Source organism: Engystomops pustulosus, chromosome 2 (genome assembly GCF_040894005.1).
Source record: "Engystomops pustulosus chromosome 2, aEngPut4.maternal, whole genome shotgun sequence".
Lineage (NCBI taxonomy): Eukaryota > Metazoa > Chordata > Amphibia > Anura > Leptodactylidae > Engystomops > Engystomops pustulosus.
In genome coordinates this window covers 108,513,117-108,537,085 of record NC_092412.1, presented here as the reverse complement: position 1 = coordinate 108,537,085, position 23,969 = coordinate 108,513,117, and the positions used below count along the sequence as shown (strand labels likewise).

Genomic DNA, 23,969 nt, shown 5'->3' with positions numbered 1-23,969 from the left:
GTTTTGGTTCTTAGCCAGGAGATTTCAACTGCAGAACTTTCTTAAGCATAAACCATGGAGCAAGGAAGGTACATTATTAGTTATGTGTGGACTCATGAAAGGGTACAGCACCTGAACAACACCCATAGTTACACCCATGTTTAGTGCAGTTATCTGTTTAAATGATGCCGGCAAAGATGATACAGTGCAATTTTGGGGAGGATCGGCGCTGCCCATGATTTCATTGGGGATTGGTAATCCTTCCAAAATATGACACTGTACTTGTAATGTGCATTGTGTACATTATTGAGACAATTAAATCATGAAAGTAGATATCTTTAGATACGGTCTAAATTTACAAAATCTATTCCTTACCAGATTTTAATGACATAATATTGGTTAAATTTTGGCAAACATCCAAGATCCTGAAAGGTAAAATTTCCCAAACACTTCCACAATCCTCCCAAAAGCAACCATAACCACTTCCAGTAATAGACACTCATTTCAAATTGGATGAGGCAATAAAGGGATCAAATTGTAGATGAGAGTGGCAAGGGGGCACAGTATGACAGGCAGGATAGTAAGCCCAAAGCTGAGCCCCCCCAAAGCTGGCACCTGCCTACTTGCTTCACGCGCCCTAAAGGTGGCACGTGACAACAACGAGACAGTCCCTCCCTAAGCCACTGTGCAGACACAAAACAATACACACAAACAAATAACACACACAAATAATGAGCAAGTCCAGGTCACAATAAGAGAGCAGGTACAGAACACAATCAGAATCCAATAGGGATACTCGAGATCGAAAACCAGAATAAACAATTAAGTTAGCATAACAATAGCACATTGCTATATAGCAAGTATATAAGGGAACTCCCGGACATACCTTCCACTGCAGAGTGGAGGACCATCATACCAATAACTCTTTGCTGGACAGGACTGAGCTGGAAGGAGCTGGATGTGGCCAAATAAACTAAATGGCTAAACCGCAGTTCATACACGGGAGACACCAACAGATATTAACGTCTTCTTAGCCGCAATCTGCAAAAAGTGGACGATGCCGGCATTGATATTATTACACAAAACCCATAAAATATATGGTACAACCAGGAATTACTGCTATGATTACAAATTTCTGATCAACTATTTTAGAGTTTTCTCATTATTTTTCCATGCCTAAATTCCCATAGAGACATTATTTACAGAAAAAAAGTGGTAAGTGTCCTGTCAGAAAAGTTTCTAAGCCAAAGATTGGCATTGATAACTGGTAGCTTGATGGATAGCAGCTTCAAACAGCATACTTAAGATCAATGATCAGTATTTTTAATAAAATATTTTGATTTCATGATCTGTTATTCCCAAACTTAATCCATAATTCCATTGTAGATATGCTTTAGTAAATTTATCAGTACATTGTCAATCACTGAGTAAGAGACCTAGACTAAAAGAAGAAGCAGCTGTACTTTCAGAGCCTAAGGCAGTGTTATAGCAGATGACAGCACAGTTATGCACAATGGTTTGAATTTAGAACATTAGTATGCAAACACAGACAAAGCAGAATATGGTTCTAAGGATAAAACTACTTAAGACAAAGTAAAAAATGTTTTGTCCAACACAACATACTTTTCACTTGTTTTATACTTAACATTACCCATACTAACATGTATTCTGAATGCTACATATTTAGTATTAAATCAAAACACAAGTTAATTTACAATTTTCATGTAGTTTCCACTCTATGAAATGTATAGTACCGAAGCTTATGTATGGTACATGCAGGGACATAACTTGAGGAGGTGCACACCCTGGCCAAAGAGTTCTGGGGAATCATAAGATGTTTCTCACAGAAAAGGTGTTCCTCTTCACATAAAGAAACTAGACTATACCTTATATTTGAGGGGCCTGGTCCAGATTTTGCTTTTAGGCCGCACAGCTTCATGTGGCTACATTTATTCCATTGCTACAGTATCACCCTATACTATACTCTTAGCTTGTAAAGCACCTTGTCTAAATGCACTACATGTATATTGCGGTATACTTACATGTAAAGTGTAAAATAATTCCTCCACTGCATGTATAATATAGCATTTCCCTTTTTAGTTACAGAGCACCATTTAATCCATGGTATCATACATATTAATGGGGGATAAAATAGTTTGCATCCAACAAGTATGAATAACAGATATTGACAATAAGTAGACTGAACTGTAAAGAAGGGAAAGACCCCATGATAGCTTATAAATAGAGATGAGCGAGCACTAAAATGCTCGAGTGCTCGTTATTCGAGACGAACTTTTCCAGATGCTCGAGTGCTCGTCTCGAATAACGAGCCCCATTGAAGTCAATGGGAGACTCGAGCATTTTTCAAAGGGACCATGGTTCGGGAATAAAATGTGTTAATTAATTGAAAAAGAATGTCTTCTCATAAGTTAGCAGATGTATGCAAACATCTGCAATCTATTCTTCACTGTTCCGCGCGTATATTATCTCCCGACAAGTTAACAGATGTGAAGAACAGTGAGGAATAGAATAAAAACAGTGAACACAAGATCATTTAAGTGAAAAACACAGTGAAGAATAGATTACAGATGTTCTGCACATCTGCTTACTTGTCGGGAGATACGCTGTCCCGTGCCCCGCTGCTCTCCGTGCCCCGCTGCTCTCCGTGCCCCGCTGCTCTCCGTGCCCCGCTGCTCTCCGTGCCCCGCTGCTCTCCGTGCCCATGTCTCCGTGCCCCATGTCTCCGTGCCCCATGTCTCCGTGCCCCGCTGCTCTCCGTGCCCCGCTGCTCTCCGTGCCCCGCTGCTCTCCGTGCCCATGTCTCCGTGCCCCATGTCTCCGTGCCCCGCTGCTCTCCGTGCCCATGTCTCCGTGCCCCATGTCTCCGTGCCCCATGTCTCCGTGCCCCGCTGCTCTCCGTGCCCGCTGCTCTCCGTGCCCATGTCTCCGTGCCCCATGTCTCCGTGCCCCGCTGCTCTCCGTGCCCATGTCTCCGTGCCCCATGTCTCCGTGCCCCGCTGCTCTCCGTGCCCATGTCTCCGTGCCCCATGTCTCCGTGCCCCGCTGCTCTCCGTGCCCATGTCTCCGTGCCCCATGTCTCCGTGCCCCATGTCTCCGTGCTGCCGCTGCCCCATGTCTCTGTGCTGCCGCTGCCCGATGTCTCCGTGCTGCTCCCCGGTGTCTCTGTGCTGCTCCCCGGTGTCTCTGTGCTGCTCCCCGTTGTCTCTGTCCTGCTCACCGTGTTCTTCAATGTGTTCTTCACACATATATATTGTTCTTCACATACTATTTTGTTCGCACCGTTCCGCGCGTATCTTCCGACAAGTAAGCAGATGTGCCGAACATCTGTAATCTATTCTTCACTGTGTTCTTCACTGTGTTTTTCACTTAAATGATCCTGTGTTCACTGTGTTCACTGTTTTTATTCTATTCTTCATTGTTCTTCACTGTGTTTTTTTAATTAAATGCTCGATCTCGAGCAGGGGAAATACTCGTCCGAGCAACGAGCCGTCTCGAGTACCTTAATACTCGAACGAGCATCAAGCTCGGACGAGCATGTTCGCTCATCTCTACTTATAAACCATTTGGGAGGTATGAAAACAGAAATGGAAAAAAATAAGTGAAGGTAGAAGTAATCATAAAGGACAAGGACAATTATAAACAGTTGATTTTAAGAGTCAAAGTGAGGAACAGTCTATTAGGTTTTAGTAATGAGTTTCATAGCATGGAGGTTATATGGGAGAGATTTAGAGACAGTTGTGAGAAGCGCAGATGAGAGGAAAGCAGAGCAGGAGGTTGTGTAAAAAATGAAGGTTCTTAAAGTGGGAGCAGAAGAAGGAAAATGACTAGGAGATAGCGTATGTCAAACCAGAAACGCAAATCTAGGTTTCGTCATCATGCAGAGTGGTACTGAAAAATGGTAATGAGCTGTTTTAGACCAGAGGTATAGATGGGGAAGAGTAGACGTCCTAGTAAAGAGCTTTGTTACACACAGACAGCGGTTGAGGTGAGGAGATGGTGTCTGACCAATGTATACTAAAAGTACAATTTGAGAAGTATGAGTGGATACAGGATGCTAAGGGATAATTGAGTTTGTAGATGGAGGCAATGGAAATGGTACTGAAGGCAGAGGACAACTACAGTAGGGAAAGACCAGTCTAGTGTCATTCAGCCTTGGAAGAGACTATGGGACTTTGATTAGGGCAGTTCTAAAAGAATGTGGTCAGAAACAATATTGTAATTTATTAAAGAGTCAGTTGGAGGAAAGGGCTATAGTATGACAGAGAAGATAGAACAAGAGATGGCTTCTTTAGGGTAATTGCAATTGTATGTTTTATTTGATGTAACTTATCAGTTTTTTCACATTCTTTTTACTTTTGGTTGACATATACTAATTGTCAGTTCTTAGTAGAATTATTGTCTCCAGTTACAGTTTTCTGAGCTTATAACAGTCTATAACACATTCATATTATAATAGTTTTACAATAATACCCGTGAGTCTAACTGCTGTGGTGGGGAAAATATTTGAGGGGTTTGTTAGAAATGTTATCCTGGAGTATCTCACTGGGCACAACCTTATAACCCAGCGTCAGCATGGGTTTATGAGAGATCGGTCCTGTCAGACTAATCTGATTGGTTTCTACGAGGAGGTAAGTTCAAGACTGGATTTGGGAGACGCTGTGGATGTTGTTTATCTGGACTTTTCAAAGGCATTTGACACTGTGCCACATAAAAGGTTGGTATATAAAATGAGACTGCTGGGAATAGGAGAAAATCTGTGTATTTGGGTAAGTAATTGGCTTAGTGATAGAAAACAGAGGGTGGTCATTAATGGCACATTCTCAGATTGGGTTGATGTTACCAGTGGAGTGCTACAGGGGTCAGTATTGGGGCCACTTCTTTTTAATATTTTTATTAATGACCTTGTAGTGGGTTTACACAGTCAAGTTTCAATATTTGCAGATGATACTAAGCTGTGTAAAGTAATAAAAACTGAGGTCGATAGTTTAGCATTACAGAGGGATTTGTGGAAGCTTGAGGAGTGGGCGAAGAAATGGTTGATGAGGTTTAACGTAGATAAATGTAAAGTTATGCACTTGGGCCATGGAAACAAAAAGTATAATTATGTTCTAAATGGTCAATTACTTAGTAAAACTGGAGCTGAAAAGGACTTGGGGGTATTGGTGGATGGTAAACTTAATTTTAGTGACCAGAGCCAGGCGGCTGCTGCTAAAGCAAATAAAATTATGGGATGTATCAAGAGAGGAATAGATTCTCATGATAAAGACATAGTTTTGCCCTTATACAAATCCCTGGTCAGAGCACACATGGAATATTGTGTACAGTTTTGGGCACCAGTGTATAAAAAGGATATAGTAGAGCTGGAATGGGTGCAGAGGAGAGCAACCAGGATTATTAGGGGAATGGAGGGATTAGAATACACTGACAGATTAAAAAATTTGGGATTATTCAGTTTAGAAAAAAGACAACTGAGGGGAGACCTCATTACAATGTACAAATACCTGAACGGACAGTACAAGGATCTCTCCAAAGATCTTTTTATACCTAGGCCTGTGACCAGGACAAGGGGGCATCCTCTATGCCTAGAGGAGAGGCGATTTTACCATCAACATAGACAAAGGTTCTTTACTGTAAGAGCAGTGAGACTGTGGAACTCTCTGCCGCAGGAGGTTGTTATGGCGGACTCTATGTACATGTTCAAGAGAGGCCTGGATACCTTTCTGGAGAGAAAAAATATCACGGGTTATGGGGATAAAACATTTATTTAATTCTTAAAGGTTGGACTTGATGGACTTGCTTCTTTTTCCAGCCTTATATACTATGATACTATATTAAGAATAAACTTCTTGAAGAAATACATATTGACAAAGTTTTGCATTTATTTTCAAACCCATTTGCCTTGCTCTATTTGTTCAATATTTTTAAGATATTCAATAAAAATGTTATACTATTTTTTAATTATAGCTTGCACAAAACATTGATGGACCTTCAGAATCAACAACTGCAGCAGTTAAGTAACTGGCTTTCACAAACAGAAGCACGGACAAGGAGGATGGAGGCTGAAGTTTTAGGTCCTGAATTGGAAGACATCAAGCGTCAGATAGAAGATCATAAGGTTTGTCTTAATTTATAGCCGCTATCTTTATTCTTTTGTTCATTTATAGTTTTATGGTTTATTTATGTTGGTTAAATAACTTATTTTGTTCTTTCCAATACAGGTATCAGTGGAAAACTATCTTTTAATATAACAGTTGAAAGACAGTCACTAGGAAAATGTTGAGGCATTTTACGTCACGGTATAACCCTTTTTTAGGAGAGATAAATGCCATATTTTTCAGAATATGAGAAAGACATACCCTACTATAACACACACTCCAGATTAAGTCATCCAAAATAGGAAAAATATAATTTACACAAATTTACATTACCCCACAAGCACAGCACAAACAACACTGCAACACACACAAACAGATGCAGGAACACAATGGGCACTGCTATACACAGAGAAAGGAATACACACACACCTGTACCCTGTACCAGCCAGCATAATCTTCTCTGCCCCATCCCTGGCAGCATGAGGACCTTGAGTTATACAGGAAGCATGTGATCAGTCACATGCTTTTGCAATAAGTCCAGTTCCTGTTTGTTATAGTTGGGACACTAGTAGAGGTAGAGAGCAGTGTGGAGGCTTTGCTCTCTTGGAGATAGGTAAAATGCTTTTCAGTGCTTCACCCAATCCCCATTAAAGCAGGCAGGAGGCTCTAGCAGTGCTGGATCCTCCTGACCTTAAGACTCAGGCCCTTCTAGCAAGATTTTTTGTGAAAAATACAGTATATATACAGTAAATCTTTTCTGTTCAAAAAAGTAAATTTTCATGCATATAGTATTGAAGGAGAATTATTTTTCTGATTGTACTATACTTCTGGCCCAATTTACATTCCAACACTGTTCCCCACTTCTGTCCAGGTTGTCCATTTCAGTATGCCAATAATTTAATGATGCTTAACTTGCAGGTTTCAAGTGGAAGGCCAACAATGTAAAGAAGCATTCACAATTGCACGACTGTTCTATTTGAGTGGCTTTTCATTGCCATCATCAATTACAACAAATAGATAGGTCATTTTCTTAACATGTGGAAAAAGGAAGCTACTACCTGAGCCTTTGTCAACTCCTTCTCTTCATCCATTAAATTTGGAAAACCATTTCCAATTTCAGAGGTTGTAGAGAAAACGGTCAACAAAAATGTGCAAATTTGATGACCTTTTCGAAGTTTTCAACTTTTAAAAGGTTCATTTTATGCCAATACAACTTTATAACATACATGATAAACAAGATAATCAGAAGTGCCAAAAATGTTTGACTACAACCCAGGAAAAGAGTCATCCCACACTGAGAGCAATCATTGTAAAATTTATAACAGAAAAAATATAATCTTTTCTTTCCATTTTTATAGATTTTTGGCATCTGTAGAAATGAGAGTGATAACTTCCTGTTGTAAAAAATGGTTATATTGAGCAAAATCTGTATTTTTGCCTGCAGGCATGTGGTGGTGAAAATCCAGCACTTGTGGATACATGCAGTGCAAGATTATAGGTTGGTTGGAATAGATAATATGTTATCACACAAAACCTAATACAGAAAAAAGTACAATACTGTTTTAGACATAACAAGCTTGATGTATTTTTCAGTCTACTTCCAAAGACTTTTTGTTGGAGTCCCATCTGCTACAGTTATAGTGCAGCTTGGCATCATATCTCTATAGATAGTTCATCAGCTAGATGAACTATATAAAAATAGAAAATGAATTATTTTGGGACATGTTTTTACAGGCATATTGAAGTAGTAGTAATTTTGCATTATTATGCATACTAAAGTTTTTTTTCAAAGCTCTACCTCTACAAATTGTTCCTACATATACTGTAATCACAGAATAATCTAGCTAAACTACTAAGATTTTGATAATTCAATAACTTTAATAAAGGACATGTACCACCAGGATCAAGGCTTGTAAACTAAGCACACTGACATGCTGGTGTGTGCCCCCTCTAGCAGGATCTGCTCTTCTTCTAGCTTCTTCTGCACTGGATATTACAAAAAAGGATTTTATAATTATGCAAATGAGCCTGAGGGGCTCAAAGTTCCAAATGTCAAGCTCATTTACATTGTTTTTTTAATCCATTTTTTCTAAAAAAAAAACAAGGGCATAGGAATCTAAAAGAAGAGCAGATTCTGCCAGAGGGGGCACACACCAGTGTGTCAGTGCGCTTGATCCTGGTGATAGATGTCCTTTAACCCCTTAAGGACGGAGGGTTTTCCGGCTCATTTCTCGCTCTCCAACTTCAAAAATCCATAACTTTTTCATTTTTACGTGTAAAGACCTGTGTGAGGGCTTATTTTGTGCGTAACAAATTTTACTTTCCCGTAATGTTATTTATTTTAACATGCCGTGTACTGCGAAGCTGAAAAAAAATTCCAAATGTGGAAAAATTGAAAAAAAAACGCACGTGCGTCACGTTCTTGTGGGCTCAGTTTTTACGACTTTCACTCTTCGCTCCAAATAACACGCGTACTTTATTCTTTAGTTCGGTGCGATCGCGGTGATACCAAATTTATATAGGTTTTATTGTGTTTTAATACATTTTCAAAAATTAAACGAATGTGTACAAAAAAGAAAAAAATTTTTTTGCCATCTTCTGACGCTAATAACTTTTTCATACTTTGGCGCACGGAAATGTGTGAGGGGTCATTTTTTGCGAAATGAGGCGACGTTTTCATTGCTACCATTTTGAGGTCTTTGCGACATTTTGATCATTTTTTATTTCATTTTTTATGTTATGTAAAAAGGTGTAAAAGTCGCATTTCGGACATTTGGGCGCCATTTCCCGCCTCGGAGGTCACCGCCGGCCGTAACCGTTTTTATATTTTGATAGATCGGGCATTTTGGGACGCGGCGATACCTAATATGTCTGTGATTTTTACTGTTTGTTATGTTTTATATCCGTTCTAGGGAAAGGGGGGTGATTTGAACTTTTAATATTTTATTAATTTTTTTTATTTTTTAAACTTTTTTTTTTCTTTTTTTTTTCACTATTTTTTAGACCATCTAGGGTACAATAACCCTAGATGATCAGATCGCTCCTACCATATACTGCAATACTACAGTATTGCAATATATGGCGTTTTTGCAGGTCTTACATTACAATGAGCCACTGGCTCATTGTAACGAACCTGCATAAACCATGTAGCCTCCTGTCAAGAGAAGACCCGAGGCTACCATGGTAACCGATCGCCGCCCCCCGATGACGTTCGGGGGCGTGGCGATCGAAAAAAAAGATGGCGGCGCCCGCGCGCCGCCGTCTTTTAAAAGCCGCCCGCGACTTTGCGGGCGGCGTTTAGAGGGTTAATAGCCGCGATCGGTGCAAGCACCGACCGCGGTTATTAGCGGTGGGGGTTTTGTGCAAAATGCAAAAACCCCCACCTCTGTATGAAGAGGACTCAGCCCGTGAGCCCTCTTCATACATCCCTTATACCTCTGCGCCGTAGAGCTACGGCGCAGAGCGTTAAGGGGTTAAATTGATATTTGAAACAATGTATTTAGAGTTAGGGAAATAATAAATAATATCTGCTCTATTTTTAGTGAAGACAAGAATATTTTCTAAATGGAAATGCTAAGGGTACAAAATAATTATTTGTGGATAATATGTCGGTAACATTTCTCTACCACTTTAGGAAATGTTTAACAACACAAGTGTCATGATACAGATATATGATTTATCTGAGTTTGTGCCAAATATTAACGCCGAAGCCACTTTTCACCTTCCTGACACGGCCCATTTTTTCAAATCTGCCCTCTGTCACTATAAGTGGTTATAACTTTGGAACGCTTTAACATATCCAAGTGATTTTGAAATGGTTTTCTCGTGACATATTGTACTTCATGTTAGTTACAAAATTTTGGTGGTATGTTTTGCATTTATTTATGAGAAAATCAGATATTTGGTAAAAATTTGGAAAAATTCTCAATTTTCGAAATTCAAAATGTTTTACTTTTTCCACACATGAGTCATAACACCAGAAAACTTAATAACTGACATTCACCAAATGTCTACTTTATATCTCTGTGGTTTTTTATACATACTATCATTTCTGTAAGCTGTTATGGGGCTTTGAACGTTAGGTGCGATTTTTCACATTTTCAATAAAAAAGCTAAATCCTGCTATTGAGGGACCCTCTCAGGTTTGAAGTCACTTTGAGAGGCCTAAACAAAAGTAAAACCCTATAAATTACCTCATTATAGAAACTACACCCCTCAATGTACGTAAAACGACTTTTATGAAGTTTGTTAACCCTTTAATTAGTTTACTTTTTTTGTATATTTTGTGGGTCGTACACCGTACACTAAAAATACTATAATATAGATCACTACGATTACGGTGATACCTCATTTATATAGTTTTTTATATATTTTACAGGAAAAAAAGAATACAAAGAAAATCTCATTTTTGGAGATATAACTTTAATATTTTTTGGTTGACAGTACTTATTTTTTACGTGTTGAGTTGTCTTTTTCAGTGGTACCATTTTGGTGCACATAACTTTTTTTTATCACTTTTTGGAACATTTTTGTGAAGGGATTTTATGAAAATTTACATTTTTGGCAAGTTTTTCACGTTTTGTTTTTACGGAATTCACCATACGGGTCCTATAATGTTTCTGACTTATTGTACAGATTGTTGCGGAGGCGGCGATACCAAATAAGTGGGGTATTTTGGCATTTTCAGTTTTTTTCACTTTATTAGATGTGTATAGGGAATGTTTGTGTTTATGGGACTTTAACTTTATTTAATTAATTCTTTTTATTCAAAAGTGTGTTTAATTAGTGTATTTTACTTTTTTTCTTTACTTTTACAGGTTAGCTTGAAAAAGCGATCCACTGATCACTTGTTCAAACTATTCTTCACCTAATACAGATGATAAGGCTTCGAGTGCATACATTAGCGAAAAACTCTACGATATCTTAATACATAATCATCGACTGTAATGAGCACTGATATGCAATAATGCATCAAATTTGCTTACATCTACTGTACAGGAAAAAAGAGAACATTAATACTATGGTCCGATATCAATATAATTATCAGTCTTAATACACCACGTGCTAGATCTACAACCTAGATGACCATACACAAAAGCTGTCAGTCTGACTGCAATAAGAGCACTGGAAGCAGTGCTGTTCCTTATGATCAAAATAGGACTCTTGATCCACGTAATACCCCAGAATCGAACATCCAACCTCTCTGTTCAATTCAGCACTGCCTCATCTACGATGCAGGTACTATAATAAAAATGGTCCATTAAACAACGTGATGCTTACTAATCAAACACTGTCACTGCGACAGAGAATGGCCCCAGGGTTTAGACAAAGTACAAGTAAACTTATGACAACTCTACAATACTAAGTTTACAATCTATTCCAAGGGATGCATCAGGTTGATGTAGACCTTTGATTCACATTGCGATCAGTATTGTATCTGCAATAGAAGTCCCGATGGGATGTCTCATAACGGGACTTGACAGGAGGCGGGTCGCACTGCCGATAGTACCGCCCACTAGACGGCGATTGGTCAGGAGATCCGCCCCAGGGAGGCGTCGATGGTGACGTGTCACCAGCGGATTGGGCAGTATTATGTGTGACGCAATACGTGTCATCAGACACATCGTGCGCTTGGATTGGCTGATGGGGGGGGCTCGCCAGCGGTGACGGTCTCAGGATCGGAGATTTAAACGGGGCTGAACCGGCGCGCGCCATGGCTAACACTGGCCGTGATGCACACCACACAGACTATGTGATAATGAACCCTAGTTAACTAAGCCTTACCTTAGACCCCTGATGAGTTTATGGCGAAAATGAAACGCGTAGGGTCCTAGGGTCTGTTAGGGGAATACGACAGGCGCAAAAATTATTTCAAGTAGTCTAGACTAGCAATCTAAACTAATAGAGGAGCAAGTAGATAGGACCAAGTACAGTCCCTTGCTCTACATGGATGCATCTCTGCTAGCTCACACAACTGTGACAGCAGAGTTTATTGCAGATCTAGAGATTACTACTTCGTGATACTGACTGCCTACCCACACAGTGTGGATGTAAATTAAAATCCATCCACATTAGCTTTTACATATCAACTTCGTCAATAGATGCGCCAATAATTATAGCGCAAAAATCTCAGAGTGGGTCAAGGAGCACACAAGCTCATATATCCACTAAAGACAATAATTGACGAAGATAGAATCTTGTTATATGTTTGTTTGTCTGTCAGTACAGTTTTGTCCCATTAATTTCAATTTTAATTGAGAAATAAAAGCTACGAACTATCTGCTTAAACTATACAGGATAGCATCTGCTTGTTCCTTTTAAATTTAGCCTAATTTAATATATTCTTAGCCTAGCTTTGGCTTTGACAACAATTAGCCGAAACATATAAATACATTGACATCAAAATTTATTAGACTAAAAAAAATACTTTAGTTGATCATAGATTTGGATATACCTTATTTATAAAATTTATAACATAAAAAGCCATATTTTAATTATAACAACAACTTTTTTTTGGATAAAAGCCTTAAATAACTAGCCAATTTGAAAAGATTAACATGTATACAGAACTTAAATCCCTTTTAAGACAATCTTCACCTGTAGTGTTGTTAAGAAAGGAACAATACAGATTTTGTTATCTTGGTGTAACATAGCAACAATTTGTCCATTACCACTATTTTTATCCAACAATAACCTTGAGAATTACAGCTGTGCTGCGTACTGCTGTTTTTCTATTACTTTCAGTTATATAATTATATTATATTTTCTTGCTAAAAAAGAATTTATGAAGCACAAAAGTCATCCTAGGTTATAAGTAAACATCTAGATTTTACCATACTGTAAAAGTGTATCGTCTGTAATTGTTTTAGAGCCAACAAATAGTTTCAGGAACAATGCTCATGGTTTCTCTTATTCAGCAGTCCATGCTCTGAGCTCACATCCTTCCAGTGACTTTGCTTGCCACAAGACTGCGATGTGACTTTGCTTGACATATGCCTACCATGTGACTTTGACATATGACCTTGTTTGACATATGACCACCATGTGACTTTGTTTGACATATGACCACCATGTGACTTTAAAACATGCCTACCATGTGACTTTGTTTGACACAACTACTGTTTGGAGTTTTTTTGTGTATTTAAGTAAGCAAGCAGCAATGATTGGATAGATGTTATATTAGCCTGAGGAAGAGGAATTCCAGATACCTCAAAATGCATTGTATTTCAATCTGTATATCATTTAAAAGTTCAAATAAAGCATTTTAGCACCGCTCAGATGAAGTGGGATAGAAACGTGAATTTTTAATGTGAGCTGACAGCACGGTTTTGAAGGAGCTACAGCATCTCCCAACCAGATCATCAACATTAATGGATGATAACGGAATGTTGTTCTCATTAAAGAAATAGAATGAACAGCTGTTGCTTCTAGTCGCACTGGCACAGGCAGTCCCCAGACTACTAGCAAGATAGGATCCATAGGTTTGTTCTTAAGTTAAATTTGTATGTAAGTCAAAACTGTTTGTTTTATAATTGTAGTTCCAGACAAAAAAAAATTGCCCCAGTCACAATTGGAGTTTTTTTGCTTTAATGAGACCAAGGATTATCAATAAAGCTTCATAGCAGCCACCTTACAGGTGATCATTGCAGCCTGGGACTAAAGAAAAGCATCCACAGAGCTTCACCAGAGGTTACAGTGGACAGAGAGGTGTGTCTTTAAATGGGGGTTATCTGTAAGTCGGGTGTCCCTCATTAGGGAACCACCTGTATTAAAAACTCAAAGATCTTTCTTGAGACAAGTAGCTCAAGGAAATATGTAATTTTTTCCACAGCTGGTGCTCTATTCATGAGATACAGTTTGGTGTGGTGTATAGATGCATATCAAAAGGAAATTAATTGGCACTCACCCATTTGGGATCATGAAAAAGTCTTAATGCAGATGTGATGCAGAGGTGCTGTTCAGGCGAGCGACATCCGTTTCGCTCTTTTTCAAGCTGCTTGTAATGGATTGTTCACATGCTAACAAATACAACTTACATATTGACTCCTGCACTAGATTGGAGACCCAACAGCTGTCATTACAATCAGATAGAGTTTTAAAGTAAAATGGAAAACTGAAAGAAATGTGAGCTCATTAATTTTTCTTTTGGTTACTATATATGCTATATATGTGTCACCGGTTGCAGGCACACCGAAGTGCCTCCCAGTGCCTCCAGAGCCTGTCTGCTGCAGAACTCACCTCTCCTGGCTCCATCAACGGCCACCGTGGCTCCCGCGGTCCGGTGCCCATGTCCCTGTCTGCTATGGCACGTGTGCGCCGGCTCGCAAACATTTTAAGACCAAGCGCAATGATAATTGGCGGTGGCCTGCCGCCTTCACTGATAAATACCCAGCCCTTCCTGGATCCTCTGCCGGATCTATGGGCTTCTATGCCTATGAAAAAGCTTTGTTCCATACCTTCTTCAATTATCACGATTTCCCGTTGTGACCTCGATTCCAATCCCATGCTGCCTGTCCTGACCTACCACTACTCCCCAACTACGCGATTGCCTGACAATTTTGTACTATGCCTTGGCCACCATCGCAGACAAAGTTTCGCCTGTGGAACAAACTGGTGGTACCATGCAACAAGTCCATCGTCATCGTCCGCGGTGGTACAAGGATCCACTTACACTGATCCTGACAGTAAGATCTGGCCATGGAACCCGTCGGGATCCACTACCAGTGCTGGCTGATCTTACCACCGTAGTGGTCCAGCAGTCCTGGCAGCTTGCCATGCAAGGTTAGCAACTCACACAAGTCACCGCCATGTTGCAGCAAGTGATGGGTGCTCAGCAGCAGAGTCTAGTTTCTGCAGTGCTTTGGTCGAAAACAGGAGAACCTTTGCCTCTACTGTGCCAGCCCTGAACACTTTCTTGAGTCTTGTTCAGTCAGTCCTCAGTTATTCAGTAAATGCATGTACCTAGTGTTTTTGGGAGGAGCATCCCTAGATAAGAGCAAAGTTTCACCATGACTGAGCTTGACTGTTTTACTCAGCTCCAAGACGGGTACTCAGTTTCAAGACATAGCCTTCTTGAATTCTGGTTCTTCAGGAAATTTTGTGGATGCTGCTATGGTCTCCCGGTATCACCTTCCTGTGGTCCACCTAGAGAAGCCCCTGGCTATCTCCTCCATCAGTGGGCAAGTCCTCAGCGATCCAGTTTATTACTGCACCAAGCTTCTATCTCTGCAAGTTGGGGCTATGCGCATGGAGAGACAGTTGTTTTATGGGTTTCCCAAATCTATGCCTGCTGTTCTTTTGGGTCTCCCATGTTTGTAGCAACATGCTGCATTGCACAACTGGCAGACTGGGGAGATTCTTTGGTGGGGTCCAGAGAGCCAGATTTGCTGTCTTGTGGTTCTTCCACCGCTGTCAACCTTGTCTTCTTCATTATCCTCAAAGCCTCTGTTGGGTCTTCCTGCTGCTTATATGGACTTTTCCAATGTATTCTCGGAGAAACAAACAGAGACTCTGCCACCACACCATCCTTATGACTGCCCTATAGAGCTGCTGCCGGGCGCATCTACGCAAGGAGGTTGTGTATACCCGTTGTCCGTACCCGAGACCGCGGCTATGTCAGCCTATATCAAGTAGAATCTGCAGAAAGAGTTCATCTGCAAGTCTTCATCTCCTGCTAGTGCTGGATTCTTTTTTGTGGCCTAGAAAGATTGTTCTCTCCGCCCCTGCATAGACTATTGTGGACTAAATAATCAAGAATTAGTCAACAACATTTTCAGAGACTTGTTATATACCTGTGTCATGTTCTGCTTGGACGATATCCTGGTGTTCTCTACTGACCTCAAACTCCATCAGGCCCATAAACGACAAGTTCTTATGTGTTGTCTGCGGTTCTTCACTTGTCTTGCCCAGTAGGACTACGCGCTATACAGAGATTCTTAGGCTTCCCTAACTACTACCGGCATTTTATACCACATTTCTCTTCCCTCGTGTTGCCTATTGTTGTCATAAAAATGTAATAAAAAGTGAGGAAAAGGTCATGCAGTCACCGAAATGGTTGTATTGAAAACGTCATCATGTCTTACAAAAAAATGACACCTTACACATCTCCATTTGTGAAAGTTTGAAAAAGGGTTTTTTTTGTACAAAAAGGTTTTACATTTTTAAAACTTATTGAAACCAATTTAATTTCTGTAATCATGCCAACCCAAGGGGAGCCGTAAAAACTGAGTCCCCAAGAAAATCCTGGATAATCGTTTTTTCATCATGTTCAATGCATTTCACCGTTTTTTTAAATGAAAAATGAAACACTTGCACTAGAAAATACAATTGGTTATGCAGAAAACAAGAAGTGGATTTTTCAAGAAGTAGACCATGAACCGGAAAAACGAAATACAAAAGGCATTCTAATCATTCTAGGCAGTCCCTCATAGCATCAACTATGCATTATGGTGCCACCAGACAACTTTGCTTTGACAAACATCCGTTGTCAGGTAAGCCATTATGACTATGTAGAAAATAAAACCACTGTGCAATAGGGTAGACCCCATTAATTTATGATATCTCTGTAAATTACTTGTATTAATGATATCATATTATGGATCTGTAAAATTGCATTGCACTCATAAAGAATCCTGGCATATTTCCAAGTAAAATACAGATGTAAAAAACATTCCTTGTCTATATGTTATAAGACTTTTGCTGCTGAAAGAAATCTGGCAATAAGTAATATAAGAGGAATATACATTTTACAGCTGTTCAGCTCTGTGCTTCACGCAATAGTCGACCAAGCTGTTGTGCTTTCTGGGATATTGTTTATGTTGGATCTGCTGACTGAAACAGAAAGTTTAGAATGAACAAATTTCATTTAAATTCAGGGGATTTATAAAGGTTTCTCAGGGATCAGTTAAGCATAATTAATTGTAAATGTTGCGAACTATTAGATGTAAAAATAAGTAAAAATAATAATGTCAACAAAAAGGAAATTATTCACCCCTCTGTTGGAAACATATTAACCCTTTCAGGACCTGGCCCTTTTTTGTTTTTTCATTTTCATTTTTTACTCCCCATGATCAAAAATCCATAACTTTTTTATTTTTCCATGTACAGAGCTGTGTGACGGCTTATTTTCTGCGTAACAAATTGCACTTCAGAGGAAGCGGGAAAAAAATTCCAAATGCAGTGAAATTGGTAAAAAAACGCATTTGTGCCGCCTTCTTGTGGGCTTGGATCTTACGGATTTCACTGTGCGCCCCAAATGACATGTCTACTTTATTCTTTGGGTCGGTACGATTACGGGGATACCAAATTTGTATAGGTTTTATAATGTTTTCATACATTTAAAAAAATTAAAACCTCCTGTACAAAAATTTTTTTGGGGATTTTGCCATCTTCTGGTGCTAATAACTTTTTTATACTTTGGTGTACTGAGCTGTGGGTGGTGTCGTTTTTTGAGGATTTTGATGACATTTACAATGTTATCAATTTTAGGACTGTTTGACCTTGTGATCACTTTTTATAGAATTTTTTAATTTTTTTAAATGACAAAAAAGTGCCATTTTCGACTTTGGGCGCTATTTTCCGTTACGGAATTAAACGCAGTGAAAAACCATTATCATATTTTGATAGATCGGGCATTTTCAGACGCGGCGATACCTAATGTGTTTATGATTTTTACTGTTTATTTATATTTATATCAGTTCTAGGGAAAGGGGGGTGATTTGAGTTTTTAGGGTTTTTTATTATAATTTTTTTTTTTTAACTTATTTTTATTTTTATTTTTAGTACTTTTCAGACTCCCTAGGGTACTTTAACCCTAGGGGGTCTGCACGATCCTATCATATACTGCCATACTGCAGTATGGCAGTATATGGGGATTTTACTACTCATACATTACAATGTGCTGATAGCACATTGCAATGCATGGGTTAACTTGAAGTAGCCTCGGGTCTTCACGAGACCCGAGGTTACCATGGCGACGGATCGCCGCTCCCCGATGACGTCACGGGGAGCGGCGATCCTAGAAAAGATGGCGGCGCCCACGCGCCGCCATCCTTTTGAAGCCGCCGGCAGCATTGCCGGCGGCGATCGAGGTGAAAACACCCGCAATCGGTGCTAGCACCGATCGCGGGTGTTACCGGTAAGCCTTTGCTGCAATATGCAGCAAAGACTTACCAGCTATGGAGAGGGCTCAGCGCGTGAGCCCTCTCCATGCACCCGCGGCCGACCCGTGACGTGACGTCTTTTGTGCTAAAATTATAAGTTAAGATATTTTAAATCATAAATAACCTATAATGAAGATAGACCCAACAAAACTAAAATTTAGCTGTAATTCATTTGAATCAAACCCCAAGTTGAGAAAGTCAATAAATAAAGTGCATGGTATCTCTAAAGCATACACTTCTGGTGGTGGACCAGAGGAATGTGTTGGGGGGGACTTAATGCCTGAATGTGTGTTTTTTCTTACAATGCTTTGACAATAGCAAAAAATTAACGTTTGCTGCACACAAACATATTCTTCCTATGACTTCAAACTACGAGTCTCTTGGTTGTTTTTGTGGGACATGTGTCAATAGTATTTTTCCAGAACAGGGGTGTAACTAGAGTGGATGGGCTCTATAGCACGCTTCCTCATCCCCACAACTCCTTAAACATAAAAAATACATATTTATACACACATTTATACATACATACAGCATATACATATCAAATGCACTCACATATGCACAACATATACATGCATACAGTACAGTAATCCTATACACATCAAATACACAATGGGAGAAATTTATTAGAATTGTCTGGGGACAGAACTGTTGTAGTTGCCCATGGCCCATGGCCCAGGGGCAACTAGAACCATTCTGCTCTCAGACACTCCTGATAAATCTCAGTGTTCACCACTACACCTCATAATGTAAAAATGGAACATGGCCATGTGGAATCGGCTTAAAAGTGACCCTTCTACAGCAGACCTCAGCTGCCAATGTATTCAATTGTTTACCAATAATTCTAGTAGACACATAGTAAAATCACTTTATATTGCATCCGTTTAAAAAATGTTAGGCTTGAACTGGAAATTTTTCATTTTTTTTTCACATATCAACTTGATGTTTTTGAATGCAGATCCCACAATATTTCCCAGCACTTAATAGAAAACTTCATGTCTGCAAAGTAATGGAGCTTTCACTAAAACTATACTTACATTTAAAAACAATCATAATGGATATTACAGATATAGCATAAGTTAAGGTTATTGAAGGTTCAGGGCCACGGTGTATTTAATATTTGCATTATTAAGTAAAATTTTTGCAATTTGCTGCACTGAGTTCAAACTACTGATAAAAGTCCTGCATAAACAGTATATTATTAAATACCCTGCAGTAATGAGTAACCAAGAACTTACTAGCAAGTTGTATAATTTGTATAGAGAACTTTTCCTGTATCAGTTTGACATTTCTGTATGTTCAGTAATTAGTGATATAATTCTGTATCATTGATTATTTTACCTTGTGCTTGACTTGTTGTACGTTTGCGCTTGTCCTTGTTAAATCTGTCATGAATTCAGCTATAGAAGAAGTGACTACATACCTTTTTGATGGTGTTGCCCATATTAATTCACAGAAAGTTTCAAGGCTGCTAAAGAAGCATGGCCTCAAGGCAAACAGATATCACGTTAACAACAGTGGTTCTGATGCATAGAAATAAGCATGAAGTTTTGTTTCCATAGTGCAAACTATGAGAGATCCTTGACAACTGGTTCAGATAAGACTTGTAGGAACATTCTAGAACAAGATATTCTGTATTTGTAATGTACTCAATGTGCTTTTTGCAGAGGGAACTCCTATATTTATTGATATTTACTCACATAAATGTGTATCTTAGATTTTTTGTTCAAAACCATCACAAGCACACATACAAAACAATCACACCACCCAGACAGCTAATTTACATCAACGCTAATAAGCATAGTAACCCCTAAATGATTTATGTATCTAATAGAAGTTTAAAGTGAACATCAACCTTTATCTCTGGATTTGTTACTTAGCTTTATGCCTATGCATAATATTTGGGGCTCTATGTCGTTAAAAAAATAACGAAGTACCAATTCCTGGAAGAGATTATATTCACATGTTTTGCAAATTTCAGATTTAGAAATCAATGTTTGGGCAGAGAAATATAAAACATTTGGGACCTCTTGGTATGTCTATGTCAGTAGATACTTTGGTCTTTCTCATGCACAAATTCTGGGGTATCTGTTCTTGATTGTCTAGAATTACAATTTCATTGGAAATTTACTGCATTTATGAAAACCGACATTTCAGAAGTATTAAAGGTCCTTTTTTAAATATTTGTTTTTACTCCCTAATGCTAAACAGAGGAAGGCACTTTTTAAACTTATTTTGTGTTTTTGTTCCAGGTTTTACAAGATGACCTAGAGCAAGAACAAGTCAGGGTTAATTCACTTACACATATGGTGGTAGTGGTGGATGAGGCAAGTGGAGACATAGCTACAGCTGCATTAGAAGAACAGTTACAGGCAAGTATATACAATTTACTCTTTCTGAATATCCTTTATGGTGTTTAACTCTTTAAACCAGTTTATATGTTAAGTCTTAGACCCTTTTTATTCCAAATTGAGATGTGTCTCTTCCTGCTGTAATAACTTTTCAACACTTTTACTTATCAACGTGATTTTGATTTATTTTAGTAGTTTATCTGATTGGTTATGTTATTTTTGGAGGGGAATCAAACAATTTGGTAAAACATTTTTAAAGATTAACATTTTTAACTTTTTAAACAAAAGTCATTCCACAGATTTTTTCATAGGAAAATTTCTCCAAATGTCTTCCATTAATTTCCATATTTTTTATGTTCAGTAGTTTTTATGGATATAAGAATGGTCATAGTTGTAGCATAAGGTTTTTTTTTCATTTTTTCACAAGATTTTTTTTTCACCAGTTTGAGATGTTAACAGTGACCCCATTTTAAACTATAACTCTTAAAGTGGAGTAGTGACCATTTTATCCCTGAGGTCCTTACCCAAATGTAATACAAATTGAATGGTGCAAAGTAAAAATTGCATTTTTCACTAAAATAAGCCCAGCTCATGCCACTGGAGACAATCACCCTAAAAATCACTATGCAGGTCCTCCTGGGTACAGCATAGGGCAAGGCCGAGAAGGGAAGGGCAAGTATATGGATCACTTTTTAAAAATGTTATTTTGGTAGCATGAAGCATTTGTAAATGCCCTGAGGGACCAGTACAGTAGAAGCCAATCATAACTCATCCTACAAGCCTCAAAGAATGTATTTGGTGGTGGAGTGTGGTGGTCACTGGTGGTGACCCAAAACTAACACATAACGGATGGCAATTTTTTTCTCAAAATTGCAATTTTGTTCCAAATATCTTATGTTCAACTCATTCCTCTGGAGACAGGACCCAGAAGAAAAAGCGTGGCATGCAGCTTTATATATAAGCTGTGTACAGCATCAGGGTACATCATCTAATAAAAAAAAATATCCAGGTGTGGTAGATTCTAAAACCATCTTTTATGCATAGTCCAGGTTTGTTTTGGCATGATAAAGAGTTTACTTCCTAATCCCCCTTTTATAACACACTTTACACCTTTTTTGAGTCCTTCCCTTGCCTGCAGTTTGGGGAACTACTAGAAAATGTTGCCCTGGTACAATACATGTGGCCTCCCTTCCAGAAGCTCTAGTGCTCCCCCTTTCTGGTATGTAAAATTCATGTTTTATTACCACCTATTAATATTCCAGAAAATTTCACCATCTGGCCTGCACATGTAACATGTGCTTTATACAGTGTCATCTGCATGATGTGCACGGCCAGCTTCTTTTACACCCACCTGGACTTCCAAATGGCATTATAAGACTAAAGCACCTGGTCCAAAAATTCAACTTCTCCCATGTACTTATTGTACTCAAAAATTCATTAAAAATTGTGGGCTTCTGCACACGTAACTTGTACTAGGACAAGGATGCTGCTGTGCCCATGTATTGTTCTTAATACAAGTACCTTTATCTTGTCAGTACTTAATACACAAAAAAAGATTTTTCACAAGCAGCAGTGACAATCAGGAGGGAGCAGGAAGAGGATGGGAGTAGTAGTGGTGTTTTTTTTTTTGCAAAGAACACAGTAGCATGATTCTGCTCCATTCTCCAAACAGTCAGATTTGACTGTCCAATAACAGCAATAGGTGAGAGGGAATGCTCCAATTGGCTAGGTAATTAGGAGGATGTCTTGCCTCCTTCCCCCAAGTTTCAATGACATGATGACATGACAATGTTAAATATAAGTGTACACACACTTAATGTATGTAACTGTCATAGTAAAGTCATTTTTGTTTGGATTCCTTGCTGACAGTTTAAGTATCTCCATAGATTTGAATAGAATCAAGGTACCTCAATATCAGGATATTTGGTGCTTTACACTAAAATCAGCTGTGTTGCATTTGTAAATGCAGATATTTACATGTTTTCCATTTGTCTTAGGCTACATTCACACTGCCATTGCCCACCGTACTGTAGCACGGTGGGCACACAGCGGCACCGGGGAGAGGAGGAGGGGCTGCTGATCACCCCCGCCCCTCTCTATAGTCGAGAAAAGATGGGACATGTCCTATCTTTTCATAGACTACAGAGTGGTACAGTGCTGCACGTGTGGGGGATGTATATAGGCCGTATATATGTCAGCCATATATACGTCCCACATACAGCAATGTGAATGCAGCGTAATGGTGTGTTCACATCTAGTTCACATCTAGTTTTTTTTACATGTTCAGCATGTATGACACGAAAGTGCCTGACGGACATGCTGATCATGCCCTTAGACATAAGGCTCCTTTAGACCTAGTAGACTGTGCTGTTCCTTGCTAATGTTCCTTTCTACTTCCTGCTATGAAAAGGGTTTGTTCATAGGAAGCCATTGTAGCCTGTGGGAGATGGATGACTGTATTTCATCCATTCACAGCCTCCAATTAATATATATCGTTGGTGTTCCCTCAGTGATATTTCTGTCCATATATGGACACCATGAACATAAGCAAATTGCTGTCTGATGCCTTGTTCTACTTTTAGTTGGGGGCTGCTTAATCGGAAGACAAACACTGGTATACATTTTAGCCCAACATATATTTACAGTGGAGGGGTAGTCTTGGCTTTCTTCTTTTTTATATTTCTACATATTTGATATCCAGCAATCCCATCATCACAATATTCTTAGATCAACAACTTCTGAATAGGTAACATCTTTAATAGAGATTATCGAGTATACTCGTCCGAGCTTGATGCTCGATCGAGTATTAGCATATTCAAAACAGCTCGTTGCTTGGACGAGTATTTTGCCTGCTCGATAACAAGCTTTCACTTAACAAAACACATCTGCTAACTTAGTACAGAGAGGTGTTCTTCACAATAGTATGTGAAGAATAATATGTGTGAAGAACACATTGCAGATGTTTAACACGGGTCATTCTCCTTTTTGAAGTTCCACAAATATTCCATTGATTACAAAGAAAAACGAACAAACAGGACTGACTTCCTTATTTCTCAATAAAATGACACATTTTATTGCAGAGCCTTGGTCCCCTTGAAAAATGCTCGCGTCTCCCATTGACTTCAATGGGGTTCGTTATTCGATACGAGCACTCGAGCATCAGGAAAAGTTTGACTCGAGTAACGAGCACTCGAGCATTTTAGTGCTCGCTCATCTCTAATCTTTAACCTTTTAAGAACATGATCAGTGGAAGTGTACAGCAGAGACCCACCAATAGGAAAGACAATCAATGTTGACACCAATTGTGTTAGTTTACAAATAATGGGGTCAATGTATTAAGATAAAAAGTATCAAGCTTCATC

At 39.0% G+C, this 23,969-nt stretch overlaps 1 protein-coding gene across 13 annotated transcripts in view; it reads left to right on the top strand.

The window, feature by feature from the left end:
- DMD (dystrophin) overlaps positions 1-23,969 on the top strand; it is a 1,566,296-nt gene that overhangs the window by 541,381 nt on the left and 1,000,946 nt on the right. For all 13 annotated transcript variants that reach the window (XR_011853162.1, XR_011853161.1, XM_072135922.1 and 10 more), the window contains 2 exons: positions 5,965-6,115; positions 20,509-20,628. Coding sequence is in view for 11 of the 13 variants with exons in the window: in XM_072135922.1 (XP_071992023.1) it covers positions 5,965-6,115; positions 20,509-20,628 (271 nt within the window). In the remaining 2 variants the exon portion in view is untranslated. The remainder of the gene's footprint in view (positions 1-5,964; positions 6,116-20,508; positions 20,629-23,969) is intronic.